The sequence below is a fragment of the Phycodurus eques genome, chromosome 4 (assembly GCF_024500275.1).
Source record: "Phycodurus eques isolate BA_2022a chromosome 4, UOR_Pequ_1.1, whole genome shotgun sequence".
Lineage (NCBI taxonomy): Eukaryota > Metazoa > Chordata > Actinopteri > Syngnathiformes > Syngnathidae > Phycodurus > Phycodurus eques.
The window spans coordinates 25376857-25392830 of NC_084528.1; the positions used below are offsets into that span (position 1 = coordinate 25376857).

Sequence of the window (15974 nt, forward strand, 5' to 3'; positions counted from 1 at the left end):
GGCTTCGGAGTAAAAGAGTGCGGGTACGAGACTGGCCTGCATGCAGTCCAGACCTGTCTCCCGTTGAAAATGTGTGGCGCATTATGAAGCGTAAAATACGACAACGGAGACCCCGGACTGTTGAACACCTGAAGCTGTACATCAAGCAAGAATGGGAAAGAATTCCACCAACAAAGCTTCAACAATTAGTGTTTATTGAATGCTGTTAAAAGAAAAGGTGATGTAACACAGTGGTAAACATGACCCTGTCCCAGCTTTTTTGTAACGTGTTGCAGCCATATAATTCTAAGTTAAAGATTATTTGCTAAAAACAATAAAGTCTATCAGTTTGAACATTAAATATCTTGTTTTTGTAGTGTATTCAGTTAAATATAGGTTGAACATGATTTGCAAATCGTTGTATTCTATTTTTTATTTATGTTTAACACAACGTCCCAACTTCATTGGAATTGTGGTTGTAAATAAAGAATATAAAAATATTTTTAAAAATACATGATGATGTTGTGATCAATCAGAACAAGTATGATAGACTAATTAAATTAAAATTAATTAAAAAGTTAACATTTAAGAACTAAATTACTATATACTTCATATGGGATATACTGAAAATGTTTTTTTTTAACCATTTATAAAACGGCACATTTATACGTCACCCTGAACTGGTTGCCAGCCAATCGCAGATGTTTTAACTCGGAAAACAAAATATATATTATTATATTTTGATTATATTATGTCATTATATTATTTTTATTAATATGATTTTATTTTGCGATATTTCTCTCCATTATTTCAATATGTATGGTGCAGAAAATACAGTAAATATACATAAACTACTATACAAACAAACAATATATACAGCAATATAAATACATACATACATATACATATATATATATATATATATATATATATATATATATATATATATATATATATAATATACATACATATATATATTGTATATATATATATATATATATATGTATATATATATATATATATATATAATATATATATAAGCAGTGTGAAATGTTTCAATAATGTGTGAAATAATGGTACTTGTGCTTGCTCCAAAGTGTTTGTGTGTTCACCTTGGCTGTTAGTGCTGAACGTCAAGGAGAGGGTGCATTGCCCTGACTGTGAAGACGACGACGACTCATCCAGACACGGGACAGGAACGGTGCTCTCGACCATCAGCTCGTACAGCTTCCCGTCCTCGGAAATGACGCTCACCTCTGGTCTCAGCTACTCTTAGCACAAAAAACAATGCATTTACATTTAGAAAATAAATCTGAGAAATACAGTACATCAAATAAATAACATTTTCAAATTAAATGAATACACATAAATAATTGACAGAGACAATAAATAAATGTAAATAAATCCTAAAATCGAGAAAATATGGAAACTATATATATTTTTATCTCGTGTAAATTTGTTATTTCTATATTATTTTTCTCATTGTTTCATAAATATATATTCATGATTCTGCAATTATGCAAGCGATGATGTAATTATATTAATACATGTTTTAAAAGATGAAATCATGAATAATATCATTTTTAAACAAAATTAATACAAATGAATCCATAAAAACATACATTTTATGTTTTTGTACTATGTAAAATGTTTTTATTTTGGATTTTTCTCATTGTTTTATAAAGAAATTATATATGATTCATTATTTTGACCAATAATAATAATGCAATCCAAATTTTTTCAAATAATATATTTTTTATTCAACAAAATATTTTTTTAAATGACAAAATATACAGTACAATGTAAAAATATGATATACAAATTTAAAAAAAACAAAATGAAACTTAACTATATTTTGTTTTAGAAATAAATGAATATCCATAAAAACATAAATTGTATCTATTTTTATACTATTTAAAAATGTTATTTTTTTCTGTTACTTAGGCTAAAATAAAGAGAGTTAAAATGCATTTTATAATGTACAATGTAAATGACCGCGACCCTAGTGAGGATAACTGGTTCACAAAATGGATGGATGGATGGACAAAGTAAATGAATATACATAAATACAGAACATGAATAAAAACATGCATTAAAAACGTTTTTGTTTTTTTTAAAGTCAAACTTTTTTCCTGACTAGTTTATCACTAGAGGGTCAGAACATCAGTAAAAGTGCCGAATAGCTGCTAAATTCTGCCCTCAAAAGTATAATATTAATGAAATAGAGAGAGTGGAATGTACCCGAATCCCAGCAAAGAACTCCTGACTTTCCACTGAAGCGCCGCGGATGTCCGGAGAGTCCAAGAAGAAACTGTAGACGGAGCAGTATATCTGAAGGAAAAATATTCATTCAAAAAAAGATGAACATTATTGACTTCTTTAGCAGAGCGAGTGAGGCCTGACCTTGTCTCCCAGGCGGAGGTTGAAGCCATCCAGCTCAATGAGGGCCCACGTCTGGATGGTGGTCTCATGCTTGAGCTCCTCCTGGTTGCCCTGAGGGGAGGCTCGGGACCAGGCCACCACGTGGCCCAGGGAGCCGCCGGATTTGTCAGTGGAGTCGGTGGAGAAGCTGCACTTCAGATACACGCCACTGGCCGTCCACTCGGGGCCGATCACGGGCACGGATGGAGCGGCAGGCTCCTTGACTGATCTCACTGAAGAAGAAGAAAGAAAGTGCACGGATCCAAATGATGGCACATTGTTTTCTATGGTAACACGTACTAACTAACTAACCAAACATCATACCAACTGCCCATCTAATCAACTAACTACTGAAATAACCAAGTCATTAACAACCATCTAACTAATGAACCAACCAACCACCCAACTAAATATCCAACCAATATTTTTTATTTATTTATTTTTTATTGTCGCTCTATCTCGCTGATTTTCGCAGGTGTCTAAATTATAGTTGGGCTGTCACTATAGAATCTTTTTAGACTCGATTCTCCTATTGATTATTGATCGAATAATAATCACCCTCACTATTGCTAAAAACAAATCAGCTATATTTTTTTATGACTAACATGCATTTTATTCTCATTTATGACAGATGGCTTTCAAACCTTAACTGCAAATGTTGGTACTGAGTCTATGATACAAATTTGGTGCACAGAATTTGAGACAGCAAAATGCTAAACAATTAGCAATCGCGATTAGCATTAGCGTGCTCGCAATTACCATTTTAGGTCAAAAAAAATTACTCACAGATGCTCCTTTGTCGTTTTTTGGCAAAGTTTGTCATTGACCCAACATTGTGTCCGTCTGCAATAACTGTCCGTGTGAAACATTGGTGGTGGCGGCGCAAACATGGTTCTGGGCGGAAATTGTTTTGGGGTCCCGACGGCACTTCGAGGCAGAAATTTTCTTTCAACTTATTTTTTTAATTCGACTCAGCCGAGTTAATAAATGTTTTTGCCCAGCCCTAAATTGGAGTCTACCATAGTTTCATACTTCTTGAATGCAAATTTGAACATTGGCTGCGTCATACAATCTTGAATCTCAGCCTGGCAGAGAGCCGTCGCCGCCATGGAAACGCCAAGACCTCCGACAGACGTGGGGACACATACCTCATGCAAGGCTCATTAAGCGAGTATTCCTGATCTACTCATTGTTTTGGCATCCCGCAGAACATGAGCAGATAGGTTCAAGTTGTAAACATGGGCTGTGTCGGGAATCATTCACTCATTACCTTCTCCCTGATGACTAGAAGGGCTTTTTAAATAGTGGACTATATAATGGACTACAAAAATCCACTAAACGTTTCTATAAGAAGTAGGGAACAAATGTATAATTCCGAATGCAGTAGCTGCGTTTGGATGGGGGGGAAAAAAAGCAAAAGGTCCTCACTTGTTGTACACGTTCCGTCCATGTGGACCTCACCGTGGTTGCAGGTAAGCGACGTCGCAGATGACATGTCTGCCATTTCTGTCATAAGACAAACAAGAAAATTTTGAATTTCTGAAATAGTGGCATTTCAGTTGGTTTGGTTGATACGAAGTAACTATTCATCCAGGCAGCCAACTAGCTAACACTACCTTTAAATTGATCAAATCCAATTAGAATTATTAACTACAATTCTGAATAGTGTGACATTTTAATAGAGGAAAATACTTGTTTTGCTCTCTATTGTAACTTTAATCATTGTAAAACTTTTGACATTATCGACCTAGTACTTGTAGAAATTGTGACTTTGTCTCATAATATTAAATTTAATTGATGAAAAAGTGTTGTGCTACTTTCACCTCCTACTACTGTATACCTTGTGCACAGTAGCCCATGCATCCCTGAGTGGGCTGCAGCAAGTAAACGTAGAAGTCTCCGCAGTTGCGCACGGACACCGGGATGCGGAACAGACAGCATTCCTTGCTGCTGCTCGGGAATGACTGCCAGGCGGCGCAGGCGGTCAGGTGTCGGACCTCCAGAGGACCGGGGAGGGACTCGCCTTCTCCCAGAGACAGCCACACCGGAGCCTGGGTCCCGCAGTGGTTGACCTGACACCAGGACCCCCATTGGTTCATTCAAGTACACTCAACTCCAAAAATTGTTCGTTTTGAAATTCAGTCCCCAAAAGCCTGTTTGACGTAGAAATCCCAAATTTGGGAGGCAAGCCTTTTTTTTTTCTTGTTAAAATAATATCTACCCCTTTTATATGTAAAAACAAAATCTTTAAAATACACATTTTGATTGTAAAAATATTTAAGCAAATTCTGTGTTAAAACAATAATATTTGTTATTTTTTACAGCATTCCTTGTTAAACAACATTTAGCCTGTTTCAGTTTGTAACCTGAAGTTTGGTAGGCATGTCCGTCATGAGTAGACCAAGAAATAATAATGATAATGTGCAGGCCATTTTGGTTTGAAGGGCCCATTGTCGGATAATTTTGGCCTTTTCAAGGTATACTTCAAAGACAAACTCTGCCTAAAGATTTTGTCCATTTTTGTTACCAAAGTTGAACCAAGAACAGTATACTAAAGAGGTGGATGACGCTAAACGGCAAAATGTTATTTCCGTTAATGCGTGTGGGCGGAGCCAGGCAGCAAAGTTTGATGCGACGCCATATAACACCAAACGGGAATATGTCAACCCCACAGGGTCAGACACCTACTAAATGTATACGCAGCTATCCACCTTCCATCCGTGCAACCGCTCAAGTGTTTAGTCACCACCCAGGAGAGAGCACGGAAGTCCTGGGAAGTTGTCGGGAACCTGACACCTGGCATGGATCCCTTCCAGCTCGACACAGCACGAAATGAGATACGTACGAGCTTCCCTTGGAGAAAATGTGCAGACGCACGATGACAACTGCTGAAGCAACCATGTTTGTAAAAATGTTTCATGAGAGTTGAAAACATTACATTTTGGCATCCATTAGGCAGGAACCAGTAGAAAACTATGGACTGGTAGTTCAATTATAGCTTGTGTCAATAAGATGATTTATGGAGTCCAATTAAGTGGAAACATTTAAATAATATTTTAATTGTATTCTATTGGCATTTACCTTTTCCCATATAGTATAACTAATATTAGCAGCTTTTCCTTGTAATTGCAATTTTTTTTCTCATATTTTATCTTAATTCTCTGAAAAGTAAACTTTTTTTTGTTTTACTTTTTCCTTGTAATCCTAAAATTGTGAGTTTTTCTGGTAAATTTGCTATATATATTCTTCAAAATTAAAACAAATTTTGATTTCTATATTTTTCTATTGAAAAAAAATCTTAAAAATCACATTTTACAAAACAATTTTCTTCAAGTGTAAACTTCTAAATCTTTTTTTATATATTTAATTTTAATTCTCTAAAAAGCATTTTTCTTCACATTTGCCTTGTAATCATATTGTATAACATAAACATTATGATATTTTTATATTAAAAAACAAGAACAGTTTATCAAGAATGCCGACATTTTTGTCTTTGCAAGTTATAGAATTTATCTCTGAAAAATCTTTTTTTTTTTTTTTGTAAAATGTCACCTGCAAATGATGACAATTGTAAAATTACTGATTTTTTTCATAAAATATTTTTTTTTTCTCATAAAGTTAAAATAATGATCTTGTAAATGTTTAAAACATTTCTCGCATAATTTCCGAACATTGCTTGTAAATTACAAAAAAAAAAAACTTTCTTGTACATCCATCCATCCATCCATCCATTTTCTGAGCCGCTTCTCCTCACGAGGGTCGCGGGCGTGCCGGAGCCTATCCCAGCTGTCATCGGGCAGGAGGCGGGGTACACCCTGAACTGGTTGCCAGCCAATCGCAGGGCACATAGAAACAAACAACCATTCACAATCACAGTCACACCTACGGGCAATTTAGAGTCTCCAATTAATGCGTGTTTTTGGGATGTGGGAGGAAACCGGAGTGCCCGGAGAAAACCCACGCAGGCACGGGGAGAACATGCAAACTCCACACAGGCGGGGCCGGGGATTGAACCCGGGTCCTCAGAAATGTAAGGCTGACGGTCTAACCAGTCGGCCCCCGTACTTGTACAAATATTTGGAAAATATTTACAGAATATAACAATTTTCCTATGAAACTGTGACTTTGACTTATCACTGTGAATTGATTCATCTTAAATTCCAACTTCATCATAAAATTAACATCTGCACACAACCGTCTGCCCAGATGATTTTTCCCTGATGTAACTATGCTCCTAGTCCTACTGTTATGAGTCAAGATGTTTACTCAAGACATTTGTATTCAGAGGGCAATAAAAGTTATTTCCACTTCTCTGCAGTTAGATAGATGCGACGTTACCTCCACACAACGGGTAGGCATGCTGGCCGGTTTGTTCAAAATCTGGAACTGGTACCAGCCGGGTGCCAGGGAATGGTCACAGACGAAATCCCGCAGGGACGACTGCAGAAGCCCGCTGGAGCTGAAGGTGGTGCTGCGGTATGGGTTCTGCAGGAGCCCGTGGCCCCCTGGAGCGCACTCGGGAGGGAACGCTGGATGAAGAAAACAATCAATAGTGGTGATCGATACGTGGATGAACCTCATCTGCCACACCTGCATCCGTCCAATCTGGTAATGTTTACTTTTGAATATTCAGACCTTTTCAAAGTGAATCTCTCTTTCAGGACGTCTAATGAAAACTGATATTCCCATAAAATCACCCCCCATAAAAAAAAAAAAAAAAAAATCCCACAAGAATCCCCCCCCAAATTGTACAAAATGGACACAAATTCCCACAATAATACATTTCCCACAAACAGTGGTCAAAATTCACAACACAATTACCCAAAATTGGTATAAAATGGACACTACATTTCAACAAAAAATGATAAACAATTCCTACTACAAAAGAATTATAAAATTGTCCAAGAAATCCCCAACGTTATGAAAGAAATTAAATCCCACAAAATTCCCCACAGAAAATATATAAACACAACACAAAAATCCCAACAATAAATCCTTACAAAATTCCCAGAAAATTGACATCAAATTATAACAAATATGAATATAAAATGTGAAAATCCACCAGGAAATCCCTAACAAATTGCACAAATGAAATCCCCAAAAAATCCACATGTATCCCAAATCCCCCAAAAAAGTCCCAACAAAGAATCCCTGCAAAATTCCCCTAAAATGGATACAAAATCCCAACAAAAAATTGATTAGGATTTGTTACCATTTTAAAAAAAGACACAATTGGCCACGGCAATATGAAAAAGAAATCCCACAAAATTGTACAAAAGCCAAAGAGAAATCCCTCCAAAATGGAAAACTCAATCCCCCACAAAATTCCCATAAAATGAACAAAATCCCACCAAGAAATGACTACAAAGAAAATAACAAAAGTCCCCACAATATGGACAAAGAATCTCAATAAAATTTCCTACAACAAATGGGCAAAATTCCCACAAAAACTGTAATGATGATGGTTTAAAATAAATAAACTCAAAATTGACAAATTCTCCTAAAAAAAAAAAATTGGCAATCATAACCAACTAAATCAAAGCGCCTGTACTATTTCATTATTCTGTACTCAGTATTCCTAGTGGTGTGCAAACAGGGCAGTGGCTGGGAAATGGGGTAAATCCAGTGTGGGCATCGATCCACACCCCTCCCTGCTGACACTTTATTTATTTATTTTATTTTTTTGTAAATGTGTTGTTTTTTTTTTTTTTTTTATAAATTACATCTCTATGGCCCGAGCAGCACCGGAGGTTTGCACGCCACCAGTGGTGATATGAGGCGTGAGGAGGCCGCGGAAGTCAGTCAAACTATCTGCACTGAACATGAAAGACGTGGCCTGAGTGATGGTCAGAGGATTGACCCAAAAGTGAAAGCTGATAGCCTGGCTGACATGGCTATCACCTTTCACTTGTGTTTGTTTGTTTTTCAGTTTCAGTTCAGGACAGCGGTGGTCAATCACTTTTCTGCCACCCGGAAATATTTCCCTGCCGATTGTTGACACATAATCCCAATTTTAGGGGAAGATCGGTTCAAAGGAAGTGTGTAAAACGTACCCGTTTGCGCGCGCATTGCGTCGCCGGGGAGCGCAAACGTGACGCACGCCGCAAAATTGACAAGCGTCCCAATTCCAAAGCTCATCGTCCTCCTCCTCACGCTGCTTGTTCCGGTGGAGATCAATGCTTCGGTCTTCCTCTTCCTCATCCTCCTCCACATTGTGCAGCTTCTTCGGCTCGCGCGTGGAAGTGGAAGTGGGAGTCAGGCTTCAAGTGTCCCAGGACTGCAACCTGGAGGCAGGCTGAGCTCGCAGCGTCAGGCTCCCCGCGCACAGTGCGCCAGGAGGGGCGGGAGTGGACGCACAGACGCACCGCCGCCAATACGAACAAGTACCAAAATATTAGAAGAAGAAAACAAACACACACGCACACACACACTTGGAAGTATCAAAAGTATACCGAATAGTAGACGTAGCAGTACTGATTCCTTTAAGTAAAACAGGTACAGACTGAACCGTACGTAAGTATAAAAGTAAAATTGAGTTTTTATTGTCAATTATCACAGGTGGTACTCAGACTCTGTACTTAAGCAGAAGTCCAGGTACTTACTTATGTGGGAAAAAAAAAAATATATATATATATATATATATATATATATACACACACACACTGGTACAAGTAGAAGTACTGATTTAACTTCTGTATGTCACCAAACTGAAATGCAGACTGAAACGCACTAAAGTAATAATATGTTTTTACTGTTAATTATTACAAGCGGCAAAAGTACTCAGACTCTGTCCTCAAGCCGAAGTACAGGTACCTGTGTGGAAAAAAAGACTGGTAAACGTAGAGGAATGGTTAAACTTCTGTATGTCAACAAAATTTAAAAAGTACAGACTGAAATGTCCTAAAGTAAAAAAATATATATATACGGTTAATTATCGGAGGTGGCAAAAGTACTCACACTATAAGTAGATGTCCACACGCTACAATCAGAATCAGTAGAAGTACTGATTTAATTGCTGTACTTATGTAAAAGTGTAAAAAAAAAAAAAAAAAAGTTACTGTAAACTTGAATTACAGTAACTTACTGGCAACAGTCTCAAGTCAATGTTTCCATTCATTATAGTACTACACAAGGTAAACAGGAGCTGCAGCAGAAGTATAGGCCACATTGAGCAATCACAGGGAAGTACACGCTTGCTTTTCATGCATCTGTTAAGTCAACTCTAGCCTTCTGGCTAATTCTGGCTTTTTTAACCATGTGTATTTCATGTGTTTTATGAAATTGCATTGTCCTCTTTCAAATAAACTGATTTTTAAAAAAACAAAAAAAACCAACAGGTAACGCTTATGTTAGCTTCACTTTGAACTGACCAGGATGTCGCACACAACCCACAGTCAGGGTTTCATGAAAACAACGCGCAACATTAATGTAATGCGAGAGTTAAATGAGACACACATTCAATGAACTACGAGTAACATACTGTTACAATTAATCCTTATTATTCAGGAACATTAATGATTAAAGTCTTTATTACGGCAACAGTTTAACATTTCACTGCGCAATGCGTGCTGGGCAGCCACATGGCTTCACAATTCTGCTTTGTGCAAAATACAATAACTCCCTGTGTGATGTCAACCAAAATGGCATGATGCAGTGCAAACTGTAGTTTATTGCTATAAAATCACTTTAAAGTCTTTTACTGTAAGGTATGTGGTAACTGTAGAATTTACAGGAATGTCTAAGAGTGTAGGTACAAAGGTGAAAAGTAAAAATACATTTTACTGTCAAATATCAGGTGTCAAAAGTACTCAAGTACATTCCACGCAAAAATTGACAAAAATAACAAAAACAAATACAGTAATTCCACGCAAAAATTCCCTTGAAAACCAAAAATCCCACAATACCAAAATTCACCGGAAAAAAAACTAAATTTCCTAAATTAAATGTGCATACCACACAAAAAAGACAATTGCTCTGAATAAAAAATGGACAATAACAATTTTAAAAATAGCTGAAAGAAAAATGGACCAAAAGTCCCTAAAAAAACTTCCGACAAAGTCTCTTAATAATGAACAACCCTAACCCCCAGCACACACACATAGAATGCCAAAACAGCCAGGCAAAATCATAAAAAAAACCTGTCACAAATTGACAAAAATCTAAAATTCCCACCACATTTTGTAGTCACACTACAATGTGTTGTATTGAGTCTTCCCAGAAGAGTGGAAGAAAGAAGGAAGAAGAAAAAAAAACCCTCAAATTTCACTTCCTGATGTGTCCTAAAACTTTTGTCCATATAGTCTATTGAACTGAAACTAACTCCACTTTTCAGGGTCTCAGTGGTCTTCGTCAAGTACTTGGACACTGTAGGAGTCATGTATCAAATTCTGGCCTTTTCCGTAGTTCTGTGCCAACACACTTGACAGATTGGAACTGGAACTAGTTCTCCTTGGAAGAGGGAAACGCTTTGGAGTTGTGGTGCGTGACTTTCAAATTTGAGCTTATTTCGCGTGATGAAGTGCAGGAAGACTCCAGCTGAATAACGCAATTTGTACTCGCTGTTAAAATAGATTGATCAGCACTAAGGTTCATATAGTGTAGCAGAAGCACAGTCGGCCTACTCAAAGCTCAGGTAGTAATCAAAGCTTAATGGTCCAAATCCAACCCACGTCACCGAGGCAATTAACTGATATTTACGGGAAGACAAACAGGGCATTCAAAATCTTTCTCTTTGCAATCACTTACCCCAAAAGAACGTGCTGCATCAGCAAAAACTCACACCCAAAAAATATTCACACTGAATAAAAATTCCCCATAGATTGACAAAAAAAATTGCTAAACAATTCGTAGAAAAGTGGAAAAGATTACAATGAAAATGGACCTAAACTTGCCCACAAATATTTTCCCCAAACAAAAATTCCCCCACAAAATTCACAAAATTTAAACAAAATTCCCCCCCCAAATTCCAATACAAATGGAAAAACATTCCCACTAAATGAATAAAAACATTGACACAAACTCCCACAGAATGAAGCATGTAAACAGCATGTAAACATCATTAACATCATTCAATTAGCTTTTCGACTGTTATTACACGACACGCAAATTATAAAAGGCTGCTCTACGATTTTAATTCACCAATGCAGCAAACTCACTGTATACATTTAAAATTGCAGCGGTACGGGAGTTAGGGCGTTGGAATGTAAGCGCCCCACCTTGGTTGTATCTTTTATCTTATAATTTCTGCGCGCAGACCGGAAATGCGTCACAGGCAGACAACAGAGATGAAAAATAACAACTTTACTCATTCATTAGCCATATACTATTTGTCCTGTTCATCTAAAACAAGGTGTATTTGAATTTCAAAATATATTTATTTCAGTGGGAATATTTGTATTTTTTTTTTTGTCTTCAAGGAATGTAATATGGTAATTGACAATGCTTGGTCATTGTATTGTATTGACAAGCCAACACTGCATTGTATACCATTAATGGTGGTAATGGGCTCAAAAAGATCATTCTCAAGTGAACGCCCAAGCGCTGCCATTCCTCTTGCCACTAATTGTAATCAGCGAAAAGTGCAGCAACATTGCGCATCTCGCAAGGCACAAGAAAGCCGAGAGAAATCGGTTAACCCGATGTCTATTCCAGGCGCCCACCGCGCCGACGCTCTGATGAGATTTACGAGCGCAGGGGGTTTACGCTCCTCACGCGGCCTACAAGACAATCAGGCACCTTGGTGTTGCCGCACTGTCAACTTGAGCGATCTGCACAGGTAGTTGCAGTGCGGTTATCCAGCGCTCGCTTGCGTGTTTTACCGACTTGGACTCTGCCATTACATTTCAACACTTGGTCTTCAGCCGACAAAATGGACTGACGAGACAAAGTTCAACTGAAAGTGCTCACTTCTAATGGAGTCGTCTAGTTGAAAGACAATTGCAGGCCTCTACTAAGGCCGAACAGACCTCAAACTTTCACACGGAAATGGACACAAATTCCCATGAAAATGTGACATAAATTTCCACAAAAATGGAGACTAAAAATCCCCCCAAAAATGGACCAATATTCCTCACAAAACTGGACAAAAATTACCCACAAAAATGTGTATTTCCAACAAGGAACAAAAATCCCCATGAAAATGGACCACTAAAATCCTACAAAACTGTACCACAAAATCCCATAATAATTCCCGTAAAAAGGACCCAAAAAAATCCCCACAAAAATTTACATTTCCCACAAAGAACAAAAATCCCCACAAAAAATGGACCACAAAAATCTTGCAAAAGTTTTCCGCAAATATCATAAATATTTCTCACACTAAAGGACAAAAAATGCCCTAAATCAGCAAAATTCCCTACAAAAAAAATAGACGAATTCTTATTAAAATTTACACAAATATCCAGAATGATTTTTTTTCTTTAAATCCACTATATTGGACAAACCATCCTCGACATAAATGGACCAACATTCATGTAAAAATGGACGAGAATTCACCCCCCCCCCCCCCCCAAGAAAAACATCACAAAAATTGATGAACAATAACCACAAAATTCAACAAAAATCCCCATAAAAATGTACATATTACATACATACGTACATGCCCCCACAAAAACTAGGGGGGAACACAAATATGGACACAAATTACCCACCAAATTTGACAAACATGCTGCAAAAAATAAATAAATAAATAAATCACACACACATAACAGACATATTCTATATAGATGGGACAAAAAAATGGGGGGTGGGGGGGAATCTCATAGAAGGTGACAATTCTTACACAAATGGACATTTCCACAAAAAAAATGTCCAAAGCTATTTGACAAAAATTCCAAGCATCCCCACCATAATGGAGTGTTCAATGTTGTCTGTCGTAGCACGTTACGATTTAAAATTGCTGACTGAAACGACCTACTTATAATAACTCTATTAGGTGCTGCCATCTATCGGCATTATTGAGGCATTGCACTCAGTGCTTTCACCCTTGAAAGGATCATGTAGGCATGGGGTGTTGCCAAGCGGAAACGTCTAATAATAATAATAATCGACTTAATAAGTACAGTAACGAAGTGCATTTCCCACCGCTGCAATGATTGTCCATTATGTGTCATGATAAAATAGTAACATCTTTTTTTGTTCAAAAAGTTTGTTTGCAGCGTTGCTGAGTTGTGTACAGATGCATTGTCACGCTGCAACAAGAGGTGATGATCACTGGTTGTCACACCAGATGCTAAAACTGCACATTTTACAGTAGCCTTTTCTTTTGGGCAATCTAAGGCACACATGTGCAATAATCGTGCCGTCTAATCACCATCTTGGCAAAGGAGGAGTGCTCAGTAATAAAACTTTAGTCAGCTTTGTGAACAATATTTGAGAGAAATAGACCGAGTGTGTACAGTCATCCCCGGCTATATGACTGTTCACTTTTCACGGTCTCACTGTACCATGAAGTTTGAAATCATATCTCATTTTATTCATTCATTACTAGAGTTGCTTTTATACTTTGCCTGTACTTTTATTCACGTTAATTTAAGTAAATGTGTACGTCTTTCTTTTACACTTGTATCTGTACTTCTACAGTACTTAAGTACAGTGTGAGTAGCCTACTTTTGCCACCTGTGGATTTAGCAGCTTGTAGTGTTCATTTTGACCACAAGATGGGTGTGTCAACCTTCACATCAGCTGGACGAAGAACTTCTTAGACATGGACACGTCCCACTAGTATTCAGGGGTGTCAAACTCATTTTTGTCTCGGGCCGCATTGTAGTTATGATTTCCCTCAGAAGGCCGTTAGAACAGTGAAATGTTTAATTAGAAAATCATATTATCACCATTACACGACAAATTGAGGGATAACTAGTTTTGAAATCAGAAGACAAGGATAATAGTTTGTTCAAGTATTGTTTAAGTTACTGTATAAGAAGGGTTTGGTAGCAGAAAAATGCAATATCTCAACATTATTGTTTATTATTATGACAATTTGGAATCTGTGTACAGATTTTAGCAGAAATCACAGAAGTTGACGAGCATGATTTGCTTTCGCGGGCCACATAAAATGATGTGGCGGGCCGCATCTGGCCCCCGGGCCTTGAGTTGGACACCTATGCACAAGATGGACTCTGCTCGAGCCATGATGAAATACTTCTTTCAGTTGTGTGGATTATTGGTTAACCCTAGTCGTGTTTTCTAGCCAGTGTCACTTTCTTCCTGTTTTGCAAGGAAGCATTCTACACATTTTGTCAAAACATACTTTTTTTTAAATTATTGATATAATGTATATATTATTATTACGATATTATTTATAAATATAATCTTTAGTTATACTACGAGTATAAAGTTGTAATCTTATGAGTCTAAAGTATTTTTTGTGGAGGAAAAAAGTATTTTTAAAGAGAAAAAGTCATGAGAATCAACTCAAATTGTTCAACAAAAGATCATTTTATGCAAATTGTCATTTTTTAAAATATTTTATTCAATAAAAAAAAAATCTGCATCTTAAAAGAATAGTTGTATTTTTGTAAGAAAACAATAGTATTTTTTGTTAGGGAAAACAGTCATAACCTTATGAGAATAAAGTTGAAATACTGGGGAAAAACTTTTTAAAAAAGGTGTGTTTTTATCAGTGAAATATGAGTGTGGTTCAAATGTTCATTTTGAGAAAAATAATCTTGTGGGAATAATGTATTTTTAAAAGACAAATGTGAAATTATTTCTTTTAAAAATACATTGGTTTTGATTCTTATGAAAAAAATAAAAACATTTAAAATCAAGAAAAAAGTTATCTTATTTCAAGAAAAATATTTATTTAGAAAACGATAATATCCATCCATCCATCCATTTTCTGAGCCGCTTCTCCTCACAGGGGTCGCGGGCGTGCTGGAGCCTATCCCAGCTGTCATCGGGCAGGAGGCGGGGTACACCCTGAACTGGTTGCCAGCCAATCGCAGGGCACAAACAAACAAACAAACAACCATTCACACTCACAGTCACGCCTACGGGCAATTTAGAGTCTCCAATGAATGCATGTTTTTGGGATGTGGGAGGAAACCGGAGTGCCCGGAGAAAACCCACGGAGGCACGGGGAGAACATGCAAACTCCACACAGGCGGGGCCGGGGATCGAACGCGGGTCCTCAGAACTGTGAGGCTGACGCTCGAACCAGTTGGCCACCGACTACAAAAAAAATTTTTGTCACTTTTTTCTCCAAAATATGAATTTATTCCCATAACATTATGACTATTGTTCTGTGAGAAAATGTGACTTTTTTCTGTATGGCATTTGCCCCCCCCTCCCCCTCATGCAGCAAGGTGCTAATACTCCTTTGTATTACGCAATGCAGAATGTCAGCTGCAATCACGGACTTCAAGTGATATGTTTAGATGTCATTTAAGTGCTATGATGAATGCAGCAGGCCAGCGGGTCAAACTTGACCACAAGATCTACTGCTGCGTGGACAGCTGCTCATTTGACCCCCCCCACACCCTAAGAAAATGATAAACACGCCCGTGCTGGAAGCATGTGTCGAATATTTGCAAGATATCAACGCACCATCTGTGAGCATGTGTACAAGTAGT

The 15974-nt window shown here is 37.4% G+C and overlaps 1 protein-coding gene across 1 annotated transcript in view; it reads right to left on the reverse strand.

The window, feature by feature from the left end:
• vwde (von Willebrand factor D and EGF domains) overlaps positions 1-8613 on the reverse strand; it is a 29231-nt gene extending 20618 nt beyond the window's left edge. The window contains exons 1-7 of the mRNA XM_061675481.1: positions 8454-8613; positions 6739-6929; positions 4241-4472; positions 3829-3906; positions 2383-2633; positions 2221-2310; positions 1092-1245 (exon numbers count right to left, since the gene is read on the reverse strand). Of these exons, the coding sequence (XP_061531465.1) occupies positions 1092-1245; positions 2221-2310; positions 2383-2633; positions 3829-3906; positions 4241-4472; positions 6739-6929; positions 8454-8613 (1156 nt within the window). The remainder of the gene's footprint in view (positions 1-1091; positions 1246-2220; positions 2311-2382; positions 2634-3828; positions 3907-4240; positions 4473-6738; positions 6930-8453) is intronic.
• Positions 8614-15974: the final 7361 nt, after the last annotated feature.